Source organism: Patagioenas fasciata, chromosome 15 (genome assembly GCF_037038585.1).
Source record: "Patagioenas fasciata isolate bPatFas1 chromosome 15, bPatFas1.hap1, whole genome shotgun sequence".
NCBI classification, from domain to species: domain Eukaryota; kingdom Metazoa; phylum Chordata; class Aves; order Columbiformes; family Columbidae; genus Patagioenas; species Patagioenas fasciata.
In genome coordinates this window covers 8,680,238-8,707,436 of record NC_092534.1, presented here as the reverse complement: position 1 = coordinate 8,707,436, position 27,199 = coordinate 8,680,238, and the positions used below count along the sequence as shown (strand labels likewise).

General features: G+C 45.1%; 1 protein-coding gene across 3 annotated transcripts in view; it reads right to left on the bottom strand.

Annotated features, from left to right (window-relative positions):
• PIGQ (phosphatidylinositol glycan anchor biosynthesis class Q) overlaps nucleotides 1–27,199 on the bottom strand; it is a 36,257-nt gene extending 9,058 nt beyond the window's left edge. The window contains exons 1-10 of one of the 3 annotated variants that reach the window (XR_011741429.1): nucleotides 26,866–26,985; nucleotides 22,244–22,932; nucleotides 17,356–17,487; nucleotides 16,034–16,154; nucleotides 10,539–10,665; nucleotides 9,299–9,452; nucleotides 6,835–6,946; nucleotides 4,349–4,429; nucleotides 3,226–3,340; nucleotides 46–107 (exon numbers count right to left, since the gene is read on the bottom strand). Coding sequence is in view for 2 of the 3 variants with exons in the window: in XM_065850885.2 (XP_065706957.2) it covers nucleotides 46–107; nucleotides 3,226–3,340; nucleotides 4,349–4,429; nucleotides 6,835–6,946; nucleotides 9,299–9,452; nucleotides 10,539–10,665; nucleotides 16,034–16,154; nucleotides 17,356–17,487; nucleotides 22,244–22,905 (1,566 nt within the window). In the remaining variant the exon portion in view is untranslated. Of the gene's footprint in view, nucleotides 1–45; nucleotides 108–3,225; nucleotides 3,341–4,348; nucleotides 4,430–6,834; nucleotides 6,947–9,298; nucleotides 9,453–10,538; nucleotides 10,666–16,033; nucleotides 16,155–17,355; nucleotides 17,488–22,243; nucleotides 22,933–26,865; nucleotides 27,009–27,112 lie in introns of those variants that run through there. The other 2 variants (XM_065850885.2, XM_065850886.2) reach the window with 2 other exon arrangements.

Sequence of the window (27,199 nt, the reverse complement as noted above, 5' to 3'; positions counted from 1 at the left end):
CAAAGTCTACAGCAGAAAACATCACAGAGGGCACACGTGGCTTACCTGCATGAGGAGCCGCAGAGGTTTTCCATCCTGCTGCTCAAGGACTCTGAACTTCACACCAGCTGAAAAGAAACAAAACAAGGAAAACAAATCCACGCTGGAGAAAAGCCCATGCCATTTGCTGTTCAGCTCTGGTGGCTGAGGATCTAATTCCTAGAAAGTAAATCTTCAATCTTTCTTGATTTGTGAACCCTTACACATTTTCAACAGAAAGCACAGATTCTCTCTATAGTGTTTTAAAAGGTGATGAAGTACAAATGATGTATTTCTCTTAGCTCCCTTAAAAGCACACTTTGACTTCCCGTTTCAAAATGCAGTTCTAAAGAAAGTCCAAAATCTAGAAATCAGAGAGCCAGACCTGATGATGACCAAGGGACTGGAAAAATCTCTTTATCCAAACTTCCATCAGAATGGGAACTCCATGTTAACAGCAGGCAGAGAACTCACCTTTAATTTGTGCTCATGTGGATACAGCACCTGTGCAAATCTTTCCCTGTTACAGACTAAGGGAGGAAAGTGGATGGCCTGGAGGCATTAAAGACATTTCAAAGCAATCGCTGCCTATTAATCCCAACATTCGTAAGTTTTTAACACACTACTAACCCCATCAAACCTGTCACTTTTATATTTCCTATTGGTCTTACTATGTTCCCAATACTTGAAAGATGAATAGGAAAGGTTTTGGATTCCAGTGGTGACATACAGCACATGAACATTTAATGCAATATTTCAAACAAAGCTAACAACTAGGACTACAGAGGCATTTGAAAGATGTCAAATCGCTTCACAAAAATAAAACCAATCCATCTTCTGCAAACCTGTACTAGCCAAGTGTGCCCCTATTATTCCTTTCTACAGGTAAGAAGATGAGGCAGGAGTAATGAAGTGATCTGCTACAAATTTATTTTCAAATGGCCTATAGATTACTACAATGCTCAGGAGTTTGAGCAATTCACTTCACAGAAAAAGCAGGAAGGCTCAGTTTACTGCAGGTCACTCTAGCAGAGAATCCTAAACTAATCCATGATTGCCAGCCAACTCCAGAGCTCAGGGTTCTGCTTTTTCTGTACACCAGCATAATCAATAGCACGAGCGAGCTTGGAACATGAACCCATTTGCCTTCTTTCATATGACAGTGCACTAAAGCAAGCTCACTGCTTGTTTGTAGTCCAGTAATCAAGACACCATGACAGATCCTACAGGATCGTGACAAAACTTGCCCCAAAGTTCGTGATGTGAGTATCTACATATTGGCCAAGAGGAGAAGTAGAGAAATGAACTGATCTGTGCATGATCAAACAGTACGTTGGTGACTTGGGTGTGGACACAGTCTGAGAGCCCTGAACCCCACTGCTCTGCTTTACTCTAAATCAACATCACAGCGTTCCCATCCCAAACAAGGTGGTATCCCTTGAGCTCACGCTGGGCAGACAGAACTCTTGTAGAAAGGACATCAGCTTTGATGTGTTTGCAAAAGGCTTCTTAAAGTCCAAAGCATTTCACTTCTGATGTGTGGAAAGAATACATGGATTTAGTTTCTGGTGTGTGGACGGTTTTTTCCTATACTCTGACCTCAGCTTCACTAATATAATACTTTGTCAATTCAAAAACTGAGTCAAAGAACTTGAAGGCCAGATGCCACGACTGAACTGAACTTAACCACTGCACTAAGCCCTTGCTGATAGCAAAAGCTATCCATTCATGTTGCAAAGCTGTCTTCATGGTGCCTGTAAAATCACCTGCCGTAACATATGCCAGAGGATATCTTATCCAAATTCTGAGTCTGAAAAGGGAGGCAAAACCTAAGCAGTGAGGACACCAAGTGATGCGTACTCTCTACAGTCCTTTGAATTTGATTCAACTGCTCCATCTGTTACCACTCCAATGACATGTTTTTGTGTTGGGGCAGGAACACAAGCTGCAGAAATTCTCAGAGATGCCTCTTCATCTGCAGGCAGCACGGCATTGCAGTGTTCTGTTTCTTAAAATGTTTAAGAGAAGCAAGCAAATATCCAACAAAGAAAGTAAGTCAGGCAACAAGCTCAACTGAGAAGACAATCCTCTGCCTGCAGAAGGCAGCTGGCTGAACAAATCCGAGGAGAAGTAACCCAAGACTGATGGGAATACATGGGCTCATCTCTCAATGGCAACAAGATTTCCTTTTACACTATGACCTGCTGTTTGCTGGGTGAACTTTCTTCAGCAGCATCTCCCATTCTCCAAAGACAGCCCTGAAGGGTTAAGAAGTTTCTGCCAGGAAATTCATGAAAATGAATGCTGAAAGCACATATGGAAAACCAACAGAGTTCATAACATGGCTCTACCTTTCTAAAATTGTACCTGGCATGGGTCCAACAGTCAAAGTTGTTATCGGTTGCCTCAAGCTTCCTCTACATTTGATGACTAGCCTTGGTTTAGTGATGAACAAGCTCTTTCTTATATTTAAAATTCTTGTTGTATGCTCTTTAAATGGATGTGAGATGATAATCTAGATCTGCTTGATTTTAACGAGATTAACCATAGCTGCTGACAGTTAAACCCATTTCAGAATGACCCTTTACTCTAATGCCAGACATAGCTGATAATTAGCAAAAGTGGAAAAACTGTGATTAGTTTCCAAATGGTGACAGATCAATCTCAAAACCAGAGAGATTATCTGAAATCTGCCCAGAACTCTGAAATTAATCCAAACACCTCAGCTCAGGACTTCAGTTACTCACGTCGGCACAGAACTGAAGTGGCTCCATTGATTCACAGCCACTGCATATCCAGCCCTTTGAAAGAGCAGATGTTCTAAGTATTTTTGTAATTTGGCTTGTTTCAGAGCCCAGACCCCCAAGGCTGACAGCTTGTTTAACTCTCAGAACCTTTACCTGACCTGGTACACTATAACTGGACCAAAAGGTGAACTCATTTGTACGGTGCTTGGTTGGATATCACTTTTAGTTGCCACAGGCTTTGTAATGATGTTCCTGATTCTGCTTGAGCATCAAATTACTTTTGATTGACATCCTCATCCTGCAGTAATTGGTTAACGGTATGGACAACTGCACAACTTGAGCCCTAGGTTCTTTCCTGCCCCGCCCTTATCTTTCTATTCAGAAGCTACCCATCACATCAAAATTAAATGCATAATGCAGAATTCTTGACCTTCTGCAGGTGCAGTGCTGAAAGACTTACCTGCGAGTCTGTAGGATCTGCAGAGTCGAAGGATGATTGAGTAAAGGGGCAGCGAGTCAATCAGGTCAACCAGCAAATGTATCAGGCCTTGCACAATCACCACCAGCAAACGGAGCTACAAAGAAACAGTTTAATAAGAAGATCTTGGAGAAACAGAAAACGCAACACTTGCAAATTCATGAGCTGATGTGCAATCTGACGTTGTTGTGTGCTAAGCCAAAGCCTCTCAAAGTGAGCCTGATGTCTGCAAGTGCTGGGGATCCAGACCCTGTTTGAGGCTCCTTGACAATCTTAGCTCAAGGGTGTAACTGAAATGAAGCCCCTAGAGCTGCAGAGGCCGTGACGTGCAAGGACACGAGAGCTGTTCCACCTCCAACAGCACAGCCTGGAAGGGAGAATTCAGGCTTCCATTTCTAGTGAACTCCATCACTGTGCATCAGTGAATGTAAATTTTTCACCCTCCAACAGTGAACTGAGGTAGCTTATTTCTGCCTGAAGAAACCACGTGTAGAACATCTAAGGAAGAGCAAAGCAGGCAGAAATCAGCTTCCCGCTCTGTGTTTTCTGTCTCCTGATTAAAACACCTCCTTTTGTCACACCACATTTATTTTTGTTGCCAAACTCATCTAAAAAGAGAGGCTCAAAAAATATGTTGAAACCATGTGATGGCCACTGTCTGTGGAAAATTTCGCTCCAGACAGGCCCCAGAGAAGACTGGTCATACTGGGGGCAGAAAAGAAAAATAAAGAAGTCCAACCCTCAGAGCAAAGCCTGGCTGAAAGTATTTAACACGGCAAGTTAATTTCCTGAAAAAAAGTTCTGGATCAAACTACAGGGGCCATCAACCCAGACGTGGGATGGAAAGATTAGAAATTATTTCTGAGTGAAGGAGAGGGGAACAGCGTGTCCCACTGACCGGGATTTGCTTGGAATTCCCTTTGGAGAAACACAAACACGTATCCTGAATTCCACTTGCTTGGCCTACATGGGCTGTGTGAGAACCCTTCCCGGGACACTCAGATAAGTATTATATTTTCTTTGCGGATGACAGCAAATGATAAGGAAACTTTCTCTGAACACCTCTGAAGACAGTATGTGACTGGCTGCAAGGGTTACATCTTACCAGGGTGAACACCAGATAATACAGTGCAGTCGTAGGCAGGAGGAACAGCAGGATTGTAAATAGCAAAGTGCCAATAAATAACTAGGGGAAAAAAGAAACATAATCAATCATTAGCAGAACAATGGCAAAAAAAAAAAAAAGGAATCTGTGAGACAAGGAAAATTTAAAAGACTCCTTAATGTGTTTTTTTTACTGCTCATGTGAAGAATGCTGTTACCTTGAATATTTTCAGTACTACTTCTCTCACTGGGCCTTTTTAGAAGGCTCCTTATTATAGGAGTATGTTTGGAAAGATAAATAAGCTGGATCCTGACATTATTTTTTCTTTTATAGACAATATTCACGATTTCCTATTTAAGATCAGGTTCTATAGGAAACAAGACTCACAGGATCATGCTGTTTGTCCACTCCCAGTCCCCACAGGTTTTAAAGACATCGGTCAGATTTTACCAGAAAAATGTGGAAGGGTACAAAGAAGCAGAAATTTGGTAGTGTCCCGGTTTCAGCTGGGATAGAGTTAATTTTCTTCCTAGTAGCTGGTACAGTGCTGCATTTTGGAGTTCAAATGAGAATAATATTGATAATGCACCAATGTTTAAGTTGTTGCTAAGTAGTCAAGTACTTTTCAGCTTCTCAGGCCCCGCCAGGTGCACGAGGAGCTGGGAGGAGGCACGGTCGGGTCGGCTGACGCCAGCTGGCCAAAGGGATATTCCATACCATTTGACATCATACTTTGGGGAAAGCTGGCCAGGGGCACCGGTGCTTGGGAATGGGCTGAGCATCGATCACTGGGTGGTGAGCAGTTGCATTGTGCATCACTTGTTTTATATATTCTTTTATTGCTATTATAATGATAATTGTTGTTATTATTATTTCCCTTTCGGTCCTATTAAACTGTCTTTATCTTAAACCATGAGGTTCACCTTTTTTTTTTTTTTGCGATTCTCTCCCCCATCCCACTGAAGTGGGGGAGTGAGCAAACAGCTGTGTGTTGTGTTCAGCTGTCTGCCAGGTTAAACCACAACAGGTAGGGACTTTTGAAGAGAACTGAGAAATATTTTTGTTCCTCCTTGTTTTAGCAGAATAAGCAGCTGGGTAAGAGCTGACAAAATCTGGTTGATAAACATTCCCAGCATCAGCGGCCGGATGGTCAGTCCAGCCACAGAACTTCTGCCTCTTGCTCAGTGGGAAACTGGGAGGAAGAAAGAAGCTGGAGTCACTGGGGTAGGGGGAGCTATATTCAGAGGGTGAAGGAGAAAAATCCATAGGAAAGCAGGTGTCATTAACTTTTTCTGTGGGCAGTGGAGCTATTTTTATATTGGTCCAGCCCAGTTGGTGTAAGTCTAATCAATTCCAGCTGGGAGAAATGCAGATTTCTGACAGACAGAGATCTGACTCTTCAATTTTCAGTCACCACTTCCAGAGTAGAGGCGACAGGAACACAGGGCACCGGCATTTCTGCAACAAGAGATCGTGGCTGGAGTACATTATGAAAGAAAATGACCCAGACAGTCCTGTCACAGAGGTGGATCAACATCCCAGATTTATGTACGTCACCAGAAACAGATCATAACCCAACCCATCCTCTTCACAGCAGTTGTTTCCTCCCTCTTCTGTCACTCCACTGCCATTGCTTAACATCTCCAAAAGTCTTTTAAGGTCTGCTTTGAATGTCTCTTCCCACCCAGGCCAACAACAAAATTCCCAATGGCCCCTGGAGCAGCAGGATGAAGCCTGAAGTGCCAAACCAATTCTCCTCAAAGTACACAGGGACCAAGCCCTGACGCAAATCGCCTTCCTGGCATGGAGGCTCTTACTTTTCCATCACCAAAAAAACAGAAAAATAGCTCCTCCACTGTGGTGTAAGAAGCTCAAGGTTATCTGCTGCATTGGAGAGAGAGGCACTGGCCCTGGAGATTACCATATATTATTGTATTATTTTAGTGATGTTTGCAACTGCCGGCATGACTCTGCTGAACTTTTGCATGGCATTTCAGAAAATAAAAAGAGGATAGAGTGTTTGACAAAAAAACATCCTCTGCTGTTTGAGTGAGAATGTGTGGGCCAGGCTCCAGCACAACGTGAATGAAACAGGGCCTTTTAATAGAAACGCTGGCACGTCTGTTACTGTGGCAACACTGCTGGGCATCACTTTTTAAATTGCCTCTCTCCCACATACCCACTTCCATGCTCCAGGAGCTGCGAACATCTGCAGCACCCACTGAAGCTCAGCAGGGTGCCTTGCAGGTGCTCAGCACTTGCCAGAATTAGCCCCCCTGAACACACAGAGTGTTTAGGGGTGCTGCAGAGCAGCAGAGTCCAAGCACTTGGATGAAAAGCCATGGATGCAGAGTGCCATGGCACACACTTCTTCTGGGCACCACAAAGCTTTCTGTGGCTTCTGTCTCAATACTAGCTGAAGCAGGATAGGATGGTATTGCCCACGGGCAGCGTCCTGCAGCAAGCCCTGGGCACTGCAACACTACCTGGTCCAAGTCGTAGGAGCAGGAATCCACCCGCTGCCGGAGGACATTCCACTTCTTCCCGCGGAACAAGCGCCAGAGAGATGACAGGCCATAGATCTTCAGGCAGTAGAGCCTGAGCAAAGAGAAGATGCTGTACATCAGAGCTGTGAGTTTCTGAGCTTCAACACAAAACAGCCATCATCATTACACCCCTGTGCCCACTCGCTTACCAACGCTGCAGAACTCATGGTGGCAAAAGAAATCAGCCCGAGAATGATGCAGATAAAATACTAATTGCTCAGTCAGTCATATTTGGGCTGGCCCTTGGCATGGGTCACGCAGGCTACTGCAGACAGCTCTGGACCAGGGGAGGGCAATGCCCACGGCATAGCCCGGAGCTGCAGCAAGGCTCTCAATTTCTGCTCCTGCTGATGAGGAAGCTGCCATAGGGGAAATGGCAAGTGTTGTTGGAGGGTGGCCCCTATGAGCAGCAGCAGTCACCAGCACCATGACGCCACCTTCACTGCAGCAAAATAAGCTTATTCCCCTGAACTCAGCTTTGTCTCTCCAGTTTAGATCTGCTCTGCTCCCCTTGCTCCACACCTCTCCCACAGCAGGAAAGCTATGGTCTTACCCCTCACACTTGAGTCAGTACAATTCAGTTTTGCCTCCGCAGCACAAAGAGTCAAGGGACAGGACTAGAGTCCCTGCACCTTTAGTAAACTGCAGCTTCAAGTGTCCATAAAAGTGGGAAGAGATCAACTAAACGGCTGGCAGCACCCTTTCTGCATCTTTTCCTTAGGCTTTTGTAACTTGGTGCTACAACACTCAGAGCTACTTCCCTCCCAGAAAAATGACAACGGTGGGACGAGCTTGGGGTGTTAAGGGGTGGGAAATGGACACCTCTACGGAATAACAGAGAGGAAGAACGAGCGCCTGGGATGCAGAAGAAGCACACAGAGCCATGGGCAGCAGTGTCAAACATAAAGGGATATAGGGAAGGGGAACAAAGCCAATCTGTGGGGCAGAACAGAGCCTGAGAAAGCCTGAACTACAAAAGTCAGACTGGTCAATCAGCCTAGTTAAGGTGTGGAGACTGCTCACATTTCAAGGCACGGTTGTGAAAGCAGAGGCAAGGAGTCTTATCCAGGAGAAGAATCTGGTTTGAAGAACATCGGCTGCTTCAAAGAATTGGCAGGGTGCCCCCAGACTGGCAGGCACAGCTCACTGCACTGATCGCTAGGCAGGTGGGTGCCCAGGACAACTCCAGGATGCTGGTACACACCTATCCCATTGGTCTAAGGCCACACACTCCCACGCGCACCCTGATGTGGCACCAAGCAGGTGCTCCTGCTGTAGTACCTGCCACACCTTCCCTGGCTGCCTGCACACACTTGCCTGCTCTTGTTTCACCATGTGGCTTGTTTCAGAAGGGGATTTCAGGCTTCAGTAGAACCTGAACCAGAAAATTCTTGTGCCAGCTGCAGGAACGCAAGGTGTTGTGGTGGTTGTGTTGCTGTGGGTGACTACTGTCCCTTCCTGACTCTCCACGGGGGGCTCCTGACACAGCAGGGGCAGTTCAGTGCCAGTGGCAAGATAACATATAGCTGCTCTATACTGCTAACAAACAGCTGAGGAGGGGAGAATGGATGAGAAAATGCTTTTCCTGTTTCCACTCTCTGCACAATTAGAAGGAACAAGGCCACTCCCCACAGCCCAAAATCAAAATTCCAGTAATTAGAGGTGTTGGGAAGGGACTCTCCATTACTGACATTACTGATTTCAGGTGTAAACCCTGTGCTCACAACAGATCTGATTCACAGATCATATCTCAATATTTCTAACCATTCCCTAAACTACCCATAACTAAAATTCTACTATATTTCTTCTGTTGTTTGCAATGTAAAGCTCTGTGCTCACAGCCTGGGGATGAATGATGACCATTCTGTACTTAATAAGCCAAAATTTCCTGTATTTATTACCTTGTCTCTCATCTCCTTGGCAAGAGCATCTATTCCCCAGTGGTCTGTGTGGTATTTTGCTGCAGCACGTGTTAATGGAGGGCAGGAACAGAGCATGTTGGTGGGCACCGTTTTCATGGTAACCCTGACGTACCGTGGATGTGTGTCAAAGCCCCCTGCACTCCCACACACTCTCTCAGGATCTCTGCCTCTCAGGTCATGGGCCCTCCAGCAGGGCCACTGCTTTTGTGTCCTCTGTTTGTCACACAGCTTTATTTTTCCAGGTTGCTATCAAAGTAATAAATATTTAAATGCAGGAGAACTGAAAGATAGGTTGCTTGTATTGCTCTGTAGCCATCACTTCTACATGCAAAAAAGAACAATAAATTATCTGCTGGCTAAACTGTGAATTCAAGAGAACTACACCAGGATTGAATCCTCCACAAACTAAAGACATGCCCTGCATGTTCAGTGGCCCTTCTCTCCAAATGTAGCCAAGACACAACCAATACAGAACAACTCACCTGGCTCCATAGACATAGAAGCAGTAGATGTGGAAGGTCAGAAGTGCAATGATGTCAGAGAGGATGCAGAGAGCCACGGTCAGGCCCAGACAAGCCGACAGACCGACATACCAGAGGATCATCTCGATGAATGGGGACATCAGGTGAATGTAGCCTAGTGAACATTGCAGAGTGTCAGTATTTGACTGAGACATCCTCCTGTTGACATTCTTCAAAGACCGATTCTCCCCACCCTAGAACATTGCTCCAGAAATCACAGCCATGAAAACATGGCAGTGAATCTGAAAACTTCTTTAGATGCCACCTTGTGTTTAGGAGGGCCAACAGAAACTCTCTTTCCCCCCATGTTTCTGTCCTGGTGTGGCAGCTCTGTGAGGAGGCAGAGGACATGCTTAGCTTGAACGGAGCAGTCAGCTTGCTCCACATGTGATTTGCTTTTCTAGATTTGTGTCCAGGTTCCTAATTACATTTTTAACTGCACACATCAACTTCACTGCAGCCATTCCCCATTTATTGCTGTTCCCACGAATGCCACCATATGGCTTTTGTAAAATCAAACGGTGTGGAGGCACACAGTCTCTTTCATCAGTAAAGCGGAGCAAAGTCACAGAAACAAGACCATACTTGATTGGGGAGCCAAGTAAATCAGTATAATAACTAAGGACTTAATGTCCATCATGACTGTACTCCTTCATCAAGACACTTACCAAGGTAGCAGGGGTGTGTTATTTCAAGAAGGGACTTGAAATAATAAAACTGCACTAAGCTGAAGTCAGTGATAGGGTTGGCATTTGCATCCTGAGAGCACATTCCTCATCTCTATCCTATCCTATCCTATCCTATCCTATCCTATCCTATCCTATCCTATCCTATCCTATCCTATCCTATCCTATCCTATCCTATCCTATCCTATCCTCTGCCTCTTATGTGGCAAAGACTGCAAAAGCCTACATAAGAGCTCAAGCCTTCCCTTGGACACTCACCACTAATGGCACCAAGTAAGCTCCGTCGTAATTTGCACTTCTTGCAAAGCATCAATACAAGTACTTTATTTAAAATGCATGACTTCCTTGTGTGGGAATCCAACTTTGGCTTGAGTTCCCACAGCAGGAAGACTCACAGACAAGTTTGTACTTGCAGTAGTGCATTTTGATTCATTACTCACCTCTAGGCAAACATTAAACACTCAGGAGGGAAGAGATGAAAAGAGAGGCTGAAAAGCTAAAACAACTGCACTTACTAATCCAAAGATGGATGTGGTAAAGGAAGAAGCGGCCCAAAACCTGATCCAAAGCTCTGTTCATTTTCAGTCCAGCTGGCGCTCCCATTAGCCACTGCAGCAGGTCCTGGAGCTCTTCAGCCACATGCTATACACGGAAACAAGGGATCTGAGATAAAAAACTGCTACCACATTGAACGAGTCCAGTGCACTATACATGCTGCACCCCCCAAAGTATTCTTACCACACCCTTCAAACCAATGAAAAAAAATATCCAAGCGATTACCTTACAGACAACTAGTTAAATCAGAAATGCACCTTTATTGACTCTACTGAATCCAAACATAACAGCAGAGAGGAAGCTGAACTGCTTGAATAGTCTCAGTGCTGGGAACATGAACCTAGTGATTACCACCTCTGGCAGACTTGCACAGTGTGATCTCTCAGTGTAAGGAGAGTTCTTGAAATAGATGGCAAACACTGGTGCACAAATTGACTTCTTTGGACAGTCAACTGAAAAGTCGGAACTGAGCAAGTAATCTAACTATGGGGAAGACTGTCAGGATTTTAAAAGGGGAAGATGGCAGTGCATTCATGAGAAAAAAAAAAAAAAAAAGTGAATTTTTACAAATAACCTGCATGTGTTTTCAGCAGGGGAGAAAACACAACTATATAAACGTATTTCATACACAAACAAACTTTCTTGATACTCTGTGGTGTACTAGGCAAGATTAACCATGCTGTATAGCACTGATCTTGCCTACCACTATCATGTCTCTCTGCAGGCTTCATGGAGAGATATCTGTCTATCAACCCAATAAAAATAGAAGCCCTTTGAATCAGTGAGAAAAAAGCCTAATGGAGCTCATCCCCATATCACTGAGGGTTTTGACTCACAATTTCTGGTGCTTTAATCCCAGGCTGATGTTACTGAGTGATTTTCTCTCTCCACCTCACCACTGTGCCAGAGGTGCCCCTTGCAGTCGCAGCACAGAAGATGGGGTGGCTCTGCTCCCCAGTCGTTTGCACCTGACCTGCTCACCTGAGCTGAAATCAGCAGCAAAGTGCATTTACCGGACTGTGAACTGGGGTGGCTGAGAGCAGTAACCTCCAGCAAACGGGCAGGGAACACACCTGGAAGAAGCGACGTCTCGTGCTGTCCCACACAAACAGAGATTGTGAGCAAAAGTTTTCTACCTCTGAAAAACCCACTTATAGTCAAGACCATGCAAGTGAATTGCTCTGCAAATTGTGCACATGTAGAAGAATCAAGACATGCTACCTACAGCTGATGCACTGTAGCCTACTTTCCCCATCATTCGTATGGATAATTTCCCTAAGAGGAAATTATTTCCAAGGAATGATTCCATTTTATTTATTAATCAACAGGATCCTTGTAAAATGAGTTTGCAAACATTTACTTTTAGTGTAGTGGCAAAATTAATGGTTCCACCTTCAGTTTATCCAAAAGGATTGTCTTTCTATTTCATTCATTTTCCGTCTCACTGCAGGGCAGAACTGATTTGAACCCACAGATCTTACCTCTGTGGCTGAGCAGTGTTAGCTACTTTATAAATAGACTGGTTTTAATATTTAAACTGTTGGATTGGTAACTTAGAAAAACCACTTGGGGATTTTAATGAAATATTTACAGCTTGAAAGCAGTCCTTCAGCAAGACTTTTCTTCAGCACTGAATACTTCTGGAGGCTGCCAGTCCCAGACGTGCTACAAAATTCTGACAGGGGCACATAGCTCTGGGAAGGTGCCCTCGCTCGCTGTGATTCAGCTGGGCAAAGCATTTCAAAACACACTCCTAACCTTGCAGGTTGTTTTCCAGCCAGATATTTTAGGACTGATCAATAGCAAGCAGAATCAGAAAAGGTGACTGAGAGTCCAATTCTCCTGTTGCAATCATGAATACTGAATGTGGCCCGTATTAATAAGATACAGTGAACTGGAGCTGTTTGATAAAGGGTTGCAGGGATATTACCAAAGCTAACATGGCTTAGGTGAGACCACTGTAGAAATACTTTCTTTACTGCCATGCACTTCTTTCCAGCGATGGGGAAGGACACACAGCACACGGTGGGTGGGCTCAAGGAGGCACAGTGCAAAGTTCCTGCAAGTCAGAGCAAGCAGAGCCAAGCACTCCCTACCAAACACATTTGCCCTCTGTCTGTCGCAGGTGTTTGGGGCTCTAAGTTATACTATTTTACAAATTATCACCTAATAATATTTTCCAAGAAGTGTCCTCTCTGCTTGTTTTGTTTATGGATTAGCAGAACACGACTGAATAGGACCTTAAATCCAATTATCTCTAAGCTGCAGGAACATGTTTGGAGGCATGATACATGATGAATTTTTAACTGTTTCAAAGAGATTACAGTTTAAGAAAAAGGGACATCAGCTAGGATGAAAGAGATGAAGAAATAAAAAAAAGGATGATGATTTACAAGAAGGTCTTCTTTGTAAAACAGACAAATGTAGCACTTTGAATCGGGTATTTTTGAAAGAAGGCTGTCTTGTGGAAGGCAAAAACAAGGACAACCATTGGGAAGCCTGGTGGGATGGAGAGGAAGCAGGAAGGTAGGAGTTGTGAGGGCACCTACGGAGAGAAGATTATTCACATTTTCTATTCTTGGATTTGAAAGCCTGCTTGAAAAATTAGTCCTTCATACTGCATACAGCTACTTGCCAGTTACTCCCTAGGTGTCTCTGAATCACATCTGCCTCATTTACTTACAAAAGCAACTTGTTATTACAGTCACCACAGCGCAGCTCATCAAGCTGTGAAAGTGGGAGCTGCAGTCAATGATGTCTGTGCATCACCAACAATTGCTGGCTAAGTGCTGATTTGAGAACCATTATACCAGGGGATGACGAATGATGGCTCGGGAACATGGCTTGATCCTCACGTCAGCAGGCTGAGCTTGTGACCATGGCAGTTGTTGAGAGGCAAAATAACCCACCTGCATCTGCTTCCTTCCAGAGAGATGTTTGCTAGGAAAAAAAATGAGCACTGTATCCAGCCCCCACACAGCTATGATTTCGTCAATATTAAAAATCAATCAAACCAATAAGGTTATACGTTATATAAGGTTAGCTTGTCAATATTAAAATCAACAAAATCGATAAGGTTAAAATAAGGTTATGCATGTAACCTTATAATATATCATAATCTTATAATATGTATACTGTTCTGTTTACTAACACAGAGATGTAAGGTCAATGCCACCATCGGATCTGGGGGACATAACAAAAGCAGAATAGCAAGAAGCATTAGGGAAGGAAAAGTAACTCATTTTGCACATGGGAAAGTTTGCGTTACTGAACTTGGCAAAGCCCAAGCGATGGGAATAATGTGTACCAGATGGACACCCAGCAGCGAAGACGAAACCTACTGCTGAATGGCTAAGGGGAGATTTTGCTGTCATATTGGAAAAGAAGTGGTGCTGGCTTGCACACCAAATGCTGAAGTCATTGGTATATTTTGGGACCACTCAGATCTGCATTTTTTAAGGCTGCACATAATGCATATAAATCAATGCCCGCTGAAGGCAGTAAAAGGACTCCAAATTATTTTATGTCCACAATCTAATATGCTTGAAAGAAGAAAGTAAGGTTGGAAAGTAAAAACAGTTGTAAGTGGTTTGAACTGATAAGCTTGGAGATCATGCAGAGAAGAAAGGCACCAACTGACTACGAGGCCACCCACACAAGCAGGAGTTAACACTTCCAGGAAAGTAAGTAAACAGCTCTTCATGATACCAAAGTAATGAAGCCTGCACACGTAGGAGACATGGTGAATATAACTGACATTATGGTGCATAAGTTGAGTGACAGATGAGTTACGCTACTGAAAGAGGAACGAACGAGCAACTCTCATAAGCAAGTCTATCCAGGACAGGTGCTGGGATCAGATACACCTTGAGCACGGAGAGCATCCATCTGCCAAAGACACTGGGCAGATGGAACCCCTCCTGGAGCCACCTGTGCAAACAGGAACCCAGCCAAAAGCCACTTCCTTGCAGACTTGTTAAGAAACCAGACTTCTGAGAGCTGGACACTTACAGTAATCCCATAGTGAGAGCTCTAGAGAACGTAAACGTACCCAGCTGAAATATCTGTAAGGGAAAAGACTTAAGACTTAGAAAGATATTTTTAGGGTCTAGCTCAAATACAAGAGTAAGTGTATTGTAAGAATTGTGGTCCTTTCTATCCCACCACTGCTGCTGAGTAGTGTCTGCAGCAATCCTTAAAACACACGATCCTTAACAGTTTGACTATGAAAAATAACAAACCAGCAATAATCATGATCCACATCTAGGCTGGACACTCCACACACACTTTCTGAAAGCACAGCATGTCCAAGAATGATCAGAGACCTATGACTTGGAACAATTAATCGGTTAGACATGGACCAAGCAGATCATCAACGGAAATGTGAGCTCTTCCCAAGAGAGACAGCATAAGTAGGAAAAATAAATTACTGCTGGAATTCTCAAATCAGAATAAAATTCCTCCCAATCAAGAAACTGGAGAAACAGCAAAGAGTGGACATTTTCCAGCTGCTAGAAAGAAACCAATGAAAGGACACACCTTCTCTCCCAGAAATGAAAGTGGGCAGAGACAGGATTACGCTGTGCAGCTGCAGGACAGTGCTCAACATCAGCTGCACATGTATTCCCAAAACACAGAAGCTCTTAAAATGGAGCTAACTTCAGATTAGTGGTCTGGACTCCAGCCTCTGAAGTACATTACATTAATATATGTTCCTTACTGCCACTAAACAGATATATTGGAGCACTGCACCTAAAATGAACCAGCAGAAAAGCAGTATAGTATGAGTCATATTTGTTCTTCATGAATTTATGCTGATGTCCAGGGATCTTAGTGGGCAAGAGGAGTTACATTTGAGAAAAATCACAGGACACAGCAAGTTGTCCTGGTTTACCATCTGTACACCAGAGCTCTTAGACAGTATTTCAGGTGTTTGTATCCTGACTGGCTAATGCCTTTTGATTTCCCCACAAAATTCCTTTCCACAAGCACAGCTACATTGCTTATCAATTCTGACTTTTCAGCAGTTTATCAGATTCAACCCAGGTTACAGCTTTTTTTTTCCCCCCTGAACACCCCACATAGCAACAACTTGAGGACACTTCCGGTCGACTCCAGAATAAAAGTCTTCTGGCTCAATAACCACTCAATCTGCAGCTGCAGAGCTCTGTCCGAGCCATAATTGTTACTTTAGGAGCTGGAGCAGCCGTCCGGTAAACATCTAATTACTATTCACTGCACACGGAAAGCAGAGCTGTGTTCCTTTCGAGCAGCCCCAGCAGGCTTGATTTGAAGATTTCACTATTCTTGAGGAGACCTAATTTGCATGACTTCAGACAGGACTCTCTCTGAAATCCTTCTGCGTAAGGCATTGCTTCCTTACAACTAGCCCAGGCAACAAGAGCTGGTCAGTACCCACAGCAGGTGAAAGAGAAATGGTTTTGGCCAGACTTACATCAGCCACAGGGATTAGAGTGTCAGCGAGGTGACCAATTCGGTTCTTTCTGTACAGCCAGGACATCAGCAGTATCCCCAGAGCCACATCAATCAGCAGAGAGACAAAGATGTTGGCTTTCCTGCATGCAGAATAAGGAGAAACAGTGTTAGAGTAAAGGGACAGACAGTGTTTCATGTTTCAATGACAATTGTTGGCTTCACTTCCATTGCATCTTTAATGTCCTAGGGACACCAGGACAATTTATTGAAGAGGCACAGTGTAGAGATCTTTTGGCTTTCAGTGGCGTGCTGTTACTTCTGTGGGCAAACATGGAGCCACTCAGAGCCCGCCACACCACAGAACCTTTTTAGTAAGGCAAGTGAAGAGCGGGATTGAAGCTACAAAGATGAATGTTAGACAAAGTGTGTGTGTGTGTGTGTATAATCCCCACTGAGATGGGGATTTACCAATACTAAGGGCACCTGCAGTATCCACATAGAGATTCAATGGCTTTCCAAGAGGTACACTTTGGTTGAACCACTAGTGAATGTAATAAACAGTGCTTCTAGGTTCATAGACATACCCAGATGGGCTGCTGAACTACCCCTTTGCTGCTAGAGTTTCTGAATGAAATTCCATTATCTGAGTTATTCAGGAAATCATATTAAACAATCACAGTTACTTTTGGCCTTCAAATCTGCTAATCTATTTTAAATGTTCCCTGGGAATCTATTACTGCAGGATCAGAGAACCACATGGAACAAGGCTCACTGTATAACGGCCATAGGGCATTCGGTATCTGTCTCAGATCTCTGCCTCTCCCTGTTCCACTCACTGTGCTGCACGTTTGCTTTTTCTGTTACAGTCACTTCTGTTACTGCTGTTGGAGTCTCTGGTCTCCAGTTACTGCAAGAAAGATTTCCCAAAAGACTGGGTGAAAGAAGGAAGCATTTAGATCTTTCTGCTCTTATGGAAAGTGCCACTGAATACTGATTGCAGTTTTTGGTTAACAGCAGCATATGTGAAAGCAATGAGCTTGTGGGAGTAGTGATAGCAAAGCACTGCACACGTGGATGCAGTATAAGCTTTCTGTGGGCAATATCGTGGTTGCCTTTTCCAGGCTGGGGATAAAGGCATATATCTGGTAAAAGGCATAATTAATATAAACAAAGTGCAGAGTAAAGATCTGCAAACTAGCAGGGAGTAGAACAAGTGAGGCAACATAACACGGTGCAGGGAGGACCCCATAGTGCTGTGCGGGCACAGGATCCATGGTTTGGGTTTCCCAGAGGAGACAGGGTTAGAGCAAAGACACGCACAACTTGAAGGGCACTCCATACCTCATTAGTTGAGTCTGGTTTTGAGCCTTTTTGTTGCTGCTGATGACCTGGAGGTGCTGTAGGCGATGTCCCAGCTGCTCACAAATGGAGAGTTTGCTCCATAAGAAAGACAAAGGCCAAAACTTCAGCACCCTGCAGAAACACCATGGGAACATCCCCTTTTGCTTTTGCCATACAGCAGGCTGTACAGCATACAAACCCCATGCAAAACATGCAGGGTAAAGTTAAGGTTGTGTAACCAGGTACAGTGCCAACATACCAACATTAAAGAATATTAGATGTTAACTGCTCTCTTAAACGTTAACAGAATTAAGGCAGCCTTTCCAGATCAAGACATCTAAAGGAGACAACCCAACCTCTCATTTCCATTCTCTAAAACCAAGTATCTCATTCTTCCAGGGAAGCCAGAACACAATCCTGATTCCACCCTGTGCTTTGGGATACAGCCCTGGGATCACACGCTGCTGTAAGTCTCCAGGAGATGAGTCAAGGCAGTTGTGTGTACAGTGCAACCACACAACATGGTGCAACTGCTTCACAAATCCCAACATTGCAAGTCACAAGTCTCTGTCTAGAGTGAGCTTGCTGTAACAAACAGTTGTGCTCTCCCTGCATCTTCGGTCCCTTTTCTCTCTTTTCTTTTTCTTCACTTGATCCCTTTCTTCTTTTTTTCTTTATTACTTCCAAACTCCTTTCTCAGGGTCTTTATTTCTATTTTCTCTCCATCACCTTGCCAAGGCTGACCATCATTATATAGATAATGTGACATTTAGCATTTAATTAGGTTTCAAAGTTGACATCCACATTAGGCTTGTAGGAGAGGAAACATTCACGCGGTTCTATGACTCAGAAAAAAAGTACTAAATGATGCTCAATTATTTTGGGGAGTTACTTTTATTATCACACAATCTAAAAAGAAACGAAGGATGGCGATTTACATAGTCTAAAATGACACCACTGGATGCAGGCCAGTCAAAGAATACACAGCAGTGGTATAGCAACACAAAGCACATTTGTTGTGAGGAATAAATCCTAATGTGGACATAATTTGGATCACTTCTTTCCTGTACACAGTGGTTGTTTCACTATTTTCATAGTGTTTCACTGTTTCTTACTAAAGGTTCAGGAATCTATGTCCACTTTTAGTCACCTCCTTCAGCTACTCTCTCTTACTGCTTTGGCATGTTCCTTCAGTTTACATTCATTCCAAATGCTAAAATCACTCCTGGTATCCTGCTTTGCTTTTGAAATTGTACAGATGTTTGGATCATTAGTGAGCGCAGCCTGGAGATGTCCCTGCAACGTAGGTATGCATTCCCCGGGTTTCATCCAGAGGACTTCAGCCTGTCGGCCAGCAGCAGAGCACTTCCAGGACTGGACAAAACACAAGATGGGCAGACTGGGGCTCCAGCTGCTATTTAGACACTTTACACAGACCACAAGGGTACGGCTCGTTCAAAATCCTGTTAGGCTCACTGTGGTTGGTATCCCCTTCCTCTCCCCACCCTCCTGAGCCCTTTCAACCATACTTTGCACAACGCTTGTCAGTTTAAAAACACAGAGTGCTGAAGTCCCCCCTTCCCCCTCCCCATTCAAATTCCAGATACATTGGTTTTGAAATACATGCAGTGTGCTGTGAATCATTCTTAATTTAAGGGCTCTGAGTTACTCAGTTCTTCGTTACAGCCTCCCACCTTAGAGACAAATGAATGTGCTGTTCTTCAGCTGACTTGTCAGGAGGTGATATCTAAAGTGGCGGAGGAAAGAGCACAGTGCAGGGGAGGGAGATGTGGGGGGTGGCTGCACCGGCCACTGATCTCAAAGACCTGGGGTCGCAGATTCACTGAGGCACAAGCGCAGATGACTTTTCTCTTCCAATTAAATCCTAGCTCAGTGGTTACAAATTCTGGTGTGGCAAACCTCTGCTAGAGCAGAGAATTGCAGTTGAAATGCAAAGAAGGAGGAAGGAGAAATGCTCTACCTGGGTGGTTACGTACAGACCAATGAAGGTGAAAAATTATTGGTCAAACCAACAGCTGCCAGACCATCTCAGTTCAAGTAGAAGACAACAGCTCTGGGGCCCTGTGTGAAACGCTCACTGGGCTGACGGTCTCCCCGTGCTCTCCCACTGACGTGCGTCTCTTACCATTCATTGCTGCCCCACAACTGCCCAAGCCAGAGGCAGTCAAGGTTGAGGATCAGGCACCAACCAGACACCCCTGGTCTCCTGCACCAAAGGAAAGGACAGGCTGCTGCTCTCTTCTGCCTCAGGGATCTCTTGCACAAACGAGAATGATTTCCAAAGCAGCTTCATCCCCAGGAGCATCCCCCAACATGCATACCCAGCGGGTAAATACATCTCCTTGATTGAATAGGATGGACCCAAAAGACACATCAGGGGTCTGTGCTTGTCCGTACTACAACTGACTCTCTTTTCTTTCCACTTACCATCAAGAGGACAACCTCTATTCCACTAACATAGTTTCTTCGGAAAGTAAATACATGCACATAATTACTTAAAGAAAAATGCAAACACAATGAAAAAAGCTCAATGTAATAGTTACAAGATGTGCTACGGACACTCTCTTCTCTAAGAGTACCGAGGAAGAAAGCCAAAAATATTCATTGCATGGTCTCCTACCCCTATGCATACTGACTACGCATTGTCATAAATGCTCCCACTTGTTTACCATACATTATATGGAACAATTTTCAGAAGTGCTGTGGAAAACCACACAAATGAAAAAACACCAACCGAAAACTGATGCTGTGTCACCGCATTATTTAAGCAGCAGATCTTTGGGGTATTTCCACATATAAGGAATTTTAACAATAAATTAACATAGCCTGCATGAATAAATCTTGATTTTCCAATCCCACTTTTTCCAAAAGCGAGAGTGGATTTTCCAGATATCAGATCAAAAGCAATCTTTCCAAATAAGGATCACACACAAATGTTAAAGCTCCATTAACGAGAACCCCCAGCTGTCATTTTGCTCCCTGTAGAAACTGCAGGAACAGTCCCTCCCTCCCTTCTGGATGAGGAATCAGAGGTCATGGTGTTTACAAACAGGCTTTTTTTAAAAGGAGCACACAGTTTATTGCCTCAATACTAAATCATCCTGATGTCCTCAACAGCACACTAGAGACCTTCAGTGGTGATGGAAATTCTGCACACAAGTCCCTCTGAAGAGAGAATTGCAATGGACACCCCTTAGCACAAGGTGGTGCTGAAGAAATGTCTTAATTTGAGATGCACAGGACTTGAGAGCACTTGGTGAGCTTGGACTGATGTTGGTGCTCACTTCCTGAGATTTCTATAGTTGCTACTCTGCTTCACTGGGGCAAATACACAATAGCGGCATATCCAAAAAAGCCCCAAGCCTCCTCAGCCTGCGAGGACATCGCTGATCTCTTTCTTTAGCTTTTCAAAGCTGACTATCCCTTAACATCACAAAAACCTGGGAAGGAGAAGCCCTGTGACCAGAAGGAGCAAAAACCGTATCTTATTTCATGGGACATCCTGTCCCAGCATAGGGAGGAGGGGACTGGAAGGCCACCCGCATGTAATATTCTTGAACGCTCCCTGCCTTGTGTGTGTTGGTACAAAGGAGGCTGTATCACACACCACGTAGCAAATGGAACCAAATTACATTAAATTACTCAGAAGGTCAAGCAGGAGGTTTGTCATAAAGCCAGGTACTAATATCTCTTCTCCAAGATTGCTGTTTTAAAACACCTGTAAGATAAGTAAGTATCAGGCTGATACTACAGGTGAGTAAAACAAAGCAGAAAGTAACCTGTATCTACCTCCCAAGGTCAAGAACAAGTTCAGCCTGGGTTTTCCACACAGGAAGCCTCGCATTCTGCCCACTGGTATGTACCGCTGCCGGCCAGCCTGGCTGCTGCTCCGGCTCCAAATGCCCCGACTGGGTCTGGGAAAAACTGAAATTAAAACAGCTGCTGATAAGCTGGGTAGCAGGTCTCTGTGCCCAACTTGCCAGACTGAGCTTGAGCTCCCAAGTTATGCTTAGGCTGTGGACTTCTGGAGACCTGTGAGGCTTGGGTTTATGCTGACTCTAAGCCTGGTCTGAGTCCTAGCACTGATCAAGACGGGCAAGTCTGACCTTGAGAACAAGTGCCTACGTGGAAAAGGATCATCCTGTTTGTTGGTTATCACACACAGTCCATGGACAGCCAGAAAAAGGACGTTCAGAGCTGACTCTGCAGCAGCCTGTCTCCAACAGAAGGTGTAGCCAGGAGCTTCTCTGGCTGTCGTTGCACATGGAACCTGACACACCGCTGGTTTATACTGGGTTGGTCTGTGGATGTGGTGGGACTGGCATAAGCAGCAGTCCTTCCCTTCAACCTTCTTACAGCTGAGCCTCATATCAGTTGGTTCACCTGTTACCCTCCTTGCAGCAGGTCTGCACTTCTGCAGTGCACCTCTGTGTCCTGTGTCTGTCAGTCACATCAGGTCCAGCATTCTGATCATAACCTGCTGGATTGTGTCTGCTGGGGCTGAGGTGCACAAGAGGGGCTGGACGGCTGCCGGAATCACCTGGTAAGGACTTCTCAGAAAAACTCCACAAGAGGCATATTCACCTGTCAGTTAGAGCCCTTCTCTGCAGTCCATACCTATTATGTCACTTGCTCTACCATATAAAGGTCCTTTCACACACTGGTGATCGCAGAATTCAGAAAAGATACCAAATAGACATATAAAGTTCATGAAACTACAGCAGATATGATGTGACTGCTACTCATGAAAGAAATTATTCTGTATCAATTGCATTTCTTACTGGGGTTGAGCAGGAACCCTGCAAATGTCTAAATATGAATCACTTTTCCATGCCAAATGTAGGCTGGCCGATGTCACACCACTTACCTGCTCCTGCAGATCCCAGAGATAACTGAAAGCAGGAATGTCAGCAGCATGCAGGCAGGCACAGAAGCTTGCTTCATCAGCTCCACGATGATACTCGCTTCAACACCATCCGACTGCCAGTGGGTCAACTTGATGGGCCCATCATCGTATCTGTCTGTCATGAACAGTATCTTGCTCTTCGCAACTGTGTCAAAGATGGCAGAGAGCTTTGAAGCATCGTCAGCCTTGGGGTCGGTGGCCAAAGGGGGATGTAGATGGGAAAGCATGACTTTGCGCTGGTCATAGTACACTAAGACGATTTCTTCTTCCTTAGAGTTTTTAGAGCGTTTCTGAAGGGTAGAACAGCTCCAGAATTTGCTGTCTCCTTCTTTGCTTATCTGAATCCAGGGCTCATGGGAGAATATTGTCCCAAGGTCCTCCAAGAATTCACTCAGACTCTTTTCTTTCTCCTGCTTGCTGTTGCTCCACGAGCCAAGCACAGAAACACTGACTTTAGTCACCCGTTCGACTTCGCTGAGATACTGCTTCACCTGGACAGGAATAAAAGGGAAATGGACCACAGCGAGGATAACAGCAGAGTTCTGTTCTGAGATCCAGCGGCCGATCAAAATGCCACTTTCTGCTGAGGAGCAGCATGATGGAAAGAAGACTTTAAGTACCATGGCAGTAATCCTGATAGAACGGTACACCTGCCAATAAACACAGAAATAAAACTTGAGAATGGCGATTACATGCAAGGAAAATTAGAGCGGACCAAAGTCACTGGTGAGGAGGCCCAGTTAACTTTTAAAACACTAAGTCCAACCATTTGCCTTTGCACTGAAAGTAGATAACAACTTTAGTGACCAACTGGGATTTCAAACCAGAGAAGTATTTAGGGGGTTCCTGACAAACCGCAGTCTTTGAAATGAAGGGTATGGAGCCTGGACTTTCTCAGCAAAGCCCTTCTCCCAGTCCTGGGGCTGCGTTTCATGACAACAGACTGAGCAGCACAGCTTGTCAGAGCAGCCAAGATCAGGAATTCTCAGATCCTGGATCCGACGGTAGCACTTCCTAGAAAAAGGACTATACCATGGCTCACCATGATGCCTCTGAGGAATATTTCCTCCTATTACTCACAATCAAATATTGCTTTATAGCATAAAGATAATTACAGAGCCCCCTTTATCATCTCAGAACCCAGAGCTGTGGTCTGCAGCAAACTCACTGAACAACCTTGGTCATCTCCTCTTGCCAACACTCCCCTCATCTGGAAACAAAGACGATAATTTTGTCAAAGGGGAATATAGTGATTAAATGACTGAAGTTTAAGTAGCAGCGTTAATTCATTAGATACAAGATCCTAAAACAGGAGAAGCATCTCTGCTTTATCAGTGTTCTTCATCTACAATATTTTTCTTCGTGTCATTAAAAAAACATTTCAATGGCTTTGTAAGACTTGTACAAAAAGGAGCTCTGAGGCAGTTGACAATGCCTCTTTAAATAAGGCGGAGGTTTCTAACAGAAATATAATTGCAGTAAGGAGGGCGCTGGCGCAGAACAGTCGGCATCCGGCACCCGTTGTCCTTTCCCGTCCTTCAGCGCTTTGTTAGAGATGTGAGAACTCCACAGGCCCCCGAGGCTGGCTCCTGCGAGAGACCCAGTCAGTCGGAAAGAGGAACACAGAGTGTATTTATAACATGTAAAGAGGATGCGCAACGTGGAGGTCCCTGGTGGATTTGGTTTTCTCTCTTTTTAACAGCGGACAATTATCTAGTAAACCTCAGCACGTGGCAGTTTGCTACGGTATGGAGGAGGTGATGGGGAAGCAGCAAAGGCGAGTGATTGACCTCCTCCCAGCCCCACAGCCCTGCCAAGTCCAGCAGTGGGAGATGGCTGCTCACGGGTGATCTGTCAGCCCCTCCAGGCAGCAAGGTGAAGTTTCCTGGGCGCACAGCTTGCTCCTCTGATGGGAAAAGCTCCACAGCTGCTGTGTTTGCAAGGAGTAATGTATTTTCCCTGGGACTGAATTCTCCCTTCTACTGCAAAACTGCAAAGCACGCCCCAAGACTTCCCCTCGAACAGACATAAGGGTGCTCGGGATGGGTTTTGCTCACAGCATGCTGTGGGGAGTAGGGGCTGAGGGCAGCGAGCACCGTCCCTCTCTGCCCCACAGACCCTTCAGCCCACTGCAGGATTTGGAAGCCACCAAGGGACCTGCACCTCTCCCGCCTGAACCAGAGGGATAACCTGCAAGACACGGAGTCTGTGAGACAGCAGGATCTCAGAAGGCCCTCAGATAATAAGGGTTTTTCCAAAGGGCTGCAAGGGTCCAGCATCAAAGGAAGGGCAGAAAAATGGCAGATGAGACACCCTGAGAAAGTAACGGAGCAGGACACCAGACGTGGGAAAGACCAAAGGCTTGCAGTACAGTTGAAAAACTTCACCTTTCACCAGACAAAATTTAATAACTATTAGGCCCAAATGGACTGAAAACAAAGGCATCCAAGCTTACTTTTCACTTCTATTGAAATAGCTAAGACTTGAGAATTTTTTTTTTCTGAAGACCATGAAGGCAACAAAGAACACATATCCTATCTGAAAGAGTTGTTCCTGACACACATAGGAAATCTTGATGAAAATCAGCTACCAGTCACAAATCATTAGACTGGCCCTTAAAAGAGTTTGAAATAAACTGCATCCCTTACATTTTGCTTTTGTTTTACAAAGACAATGTAGTTTGTCCAAGGATGCTGGGCCAAACCAGTCTTCCCTGCACCACGTCTCCTGCCTCCCAGCCTAACTCAAACTGTTAATGAAATGTTACCAGGTAAGATGAGATTGACTTCAGGATTGAGCTTTAGGTTTGAAAAAAATATGGGGTTTTTTCCCCCTCATAAGATCCACAGACATATTCCCAGGAAAAAAGAAATAAATTATATCAATACAGGGGGTCTGAAAGGAAAAATAACAGATTGAACATGTCAAGAATGTACATACACGGATATGCTCAGAAATTATTTAAAATAATATAAATTTAGCTAGTGTGATAACATTCTAGCCGTATCACAGTACCAAAACCTTATAAGTGAAGTTTACCAACAACTGAATACTATAAAAACTGAAACTGAGCTCAATATTTTAAAGAACCTCCCCCCAAAAGAAGAAAATAATACCTTAATGGGTTTTTCAGTATTTCTATTTTAATCACCAAAACTACCACCAGTAATATTGGACAGATAACTTTTTAAAGTTGAATTTGCATTCTTCTTTTTCCTCCAGAGATGTCACTGTTGCTTGAGTGCATTGTCACAAGAGATTTCAGTGCCCCGCCAAGCTCTCTTTCTTACAGGTTTGTCCATAACAGTGGACATTTCAGAGAATTATCAACTTACTCTTAATTCAAACACTTGTTTTTCAATGAGATTTTTTTTTTTAAATAGCCATAGTCACCTAGGAAAACTTCTCATGGAGGAGAAACGCTTTTCATCCTTCTCTGTTTTGTGAGTTTTCCCTAATATCTTCTCCAACTTTATATTAAATTACTTTTTTTCAGCTAACTACATTGGCTGTAGCTCAGGTCAAATAATGCCCAAGTACATCATCTGCAGATATGGCAGAGAAGACCCTGATAAAATTTTCAGGCTGTAGGAAGTACCTCAATAGTTGAAAAGCAGCCAAACAACTATTCACATGTTAATGTAAATTCACGTGTTAATGCGAATACCGTAGTAACCAGGGAGCTCGGGCAGCAGGGTTTGTAATCCCAAATCCATGACTGGTCGTGCAAACCACCTCGTCCATTTCAATAGACTGTCTGAAAGCTAAAGTTGACATTTTAAATGTCAGCACAGTCAATTGTTTCACTGCTGCTCATTTTAACAGAAAGACATTTGTATATGTATATATGCTTAGTCCCTGCTCATTAAGTGCCTGAAGTCTTCCAGATCTGCCCATTTCTGCTGGAAACCCCCAGCTTTTCCCCGACATGCCACAGATCATCAATGCAACAATCTTGGGCGCAGGAAAACCAACAACAGACACCATCTAAAACGCATCAACGCAACCAACAAATGAAGAAAGGACCCCAGGACTGGTTCGTTTCAGAATTTTAGACAGAAAAGCAACACTGAACAGCGGGATGTGGCCCCAGTCTCACAACACAAACTGCCCCATCACCAGTCGTGCCAGAGGCCCTGACGCCTTGGCAAACCCACGGCTGAGCATGCCCAGGTCTTTCCACGGGGTTTATTATAACTCCTGTTCCAGGAGACAAGGAAAGCACCGACAAGCTGCCCACGGCCCCCCCGGGGAGCAGGAGCGGGGCTCTGTCCCTACAAAACCGACCGACTTCTTGCTCATGCGCTTTTTATTCCAGTTTTTAAATGAGATCTCAGGGCACGGGAGGGCTGACACACAGCAGCAATGAAACGCCTCCTCCTCTGCACCTCTCGTTCACTCTAAGGCGGATTTAATCACCACTCCCTGGCCCTACGGCTGCCCCTACACCACCTACGGGACCCCGCGCCGCCCCGCAGCGCAGGCTGTCCCCGGGCCGGTAGGAGTAACACCGCCAGCCAGGCCTCGGCGGGAGGGAGACCCCCGCTTCCCCCCGCCGCCCCGGCCCTGCCCGCACCGCCTACCGCCCGCTCCGCCACGCCGGCCGCTTCCGGGGGCCGGTTGCTCGGAGACGCCGCTGGCACCGGGCTGTGCACCGCGGCGGGCCCGGCCGGCGCCGGGAACCGCGCTCCCGCGTTCCGCCCGCTGCGGGGCTGCCCCGGTGCCCGGCGCTCTTCCCGGTTCCCCCTTCCCCGTGGTTTTTGAGGCCGCCCCGCCCAGCAGGCTGGAGAGGGCCCGGAGCCGCCGCGGCGGAGCTCCGTCTCGGCTTACCCGGCAGCGCTGCTCGCCCGAGACTCGCCCAGCGCCGAGAGCTGGGCGGTGGGGCTGCCGGCTGGGTTGGCTGATAAGGAGCCTCAG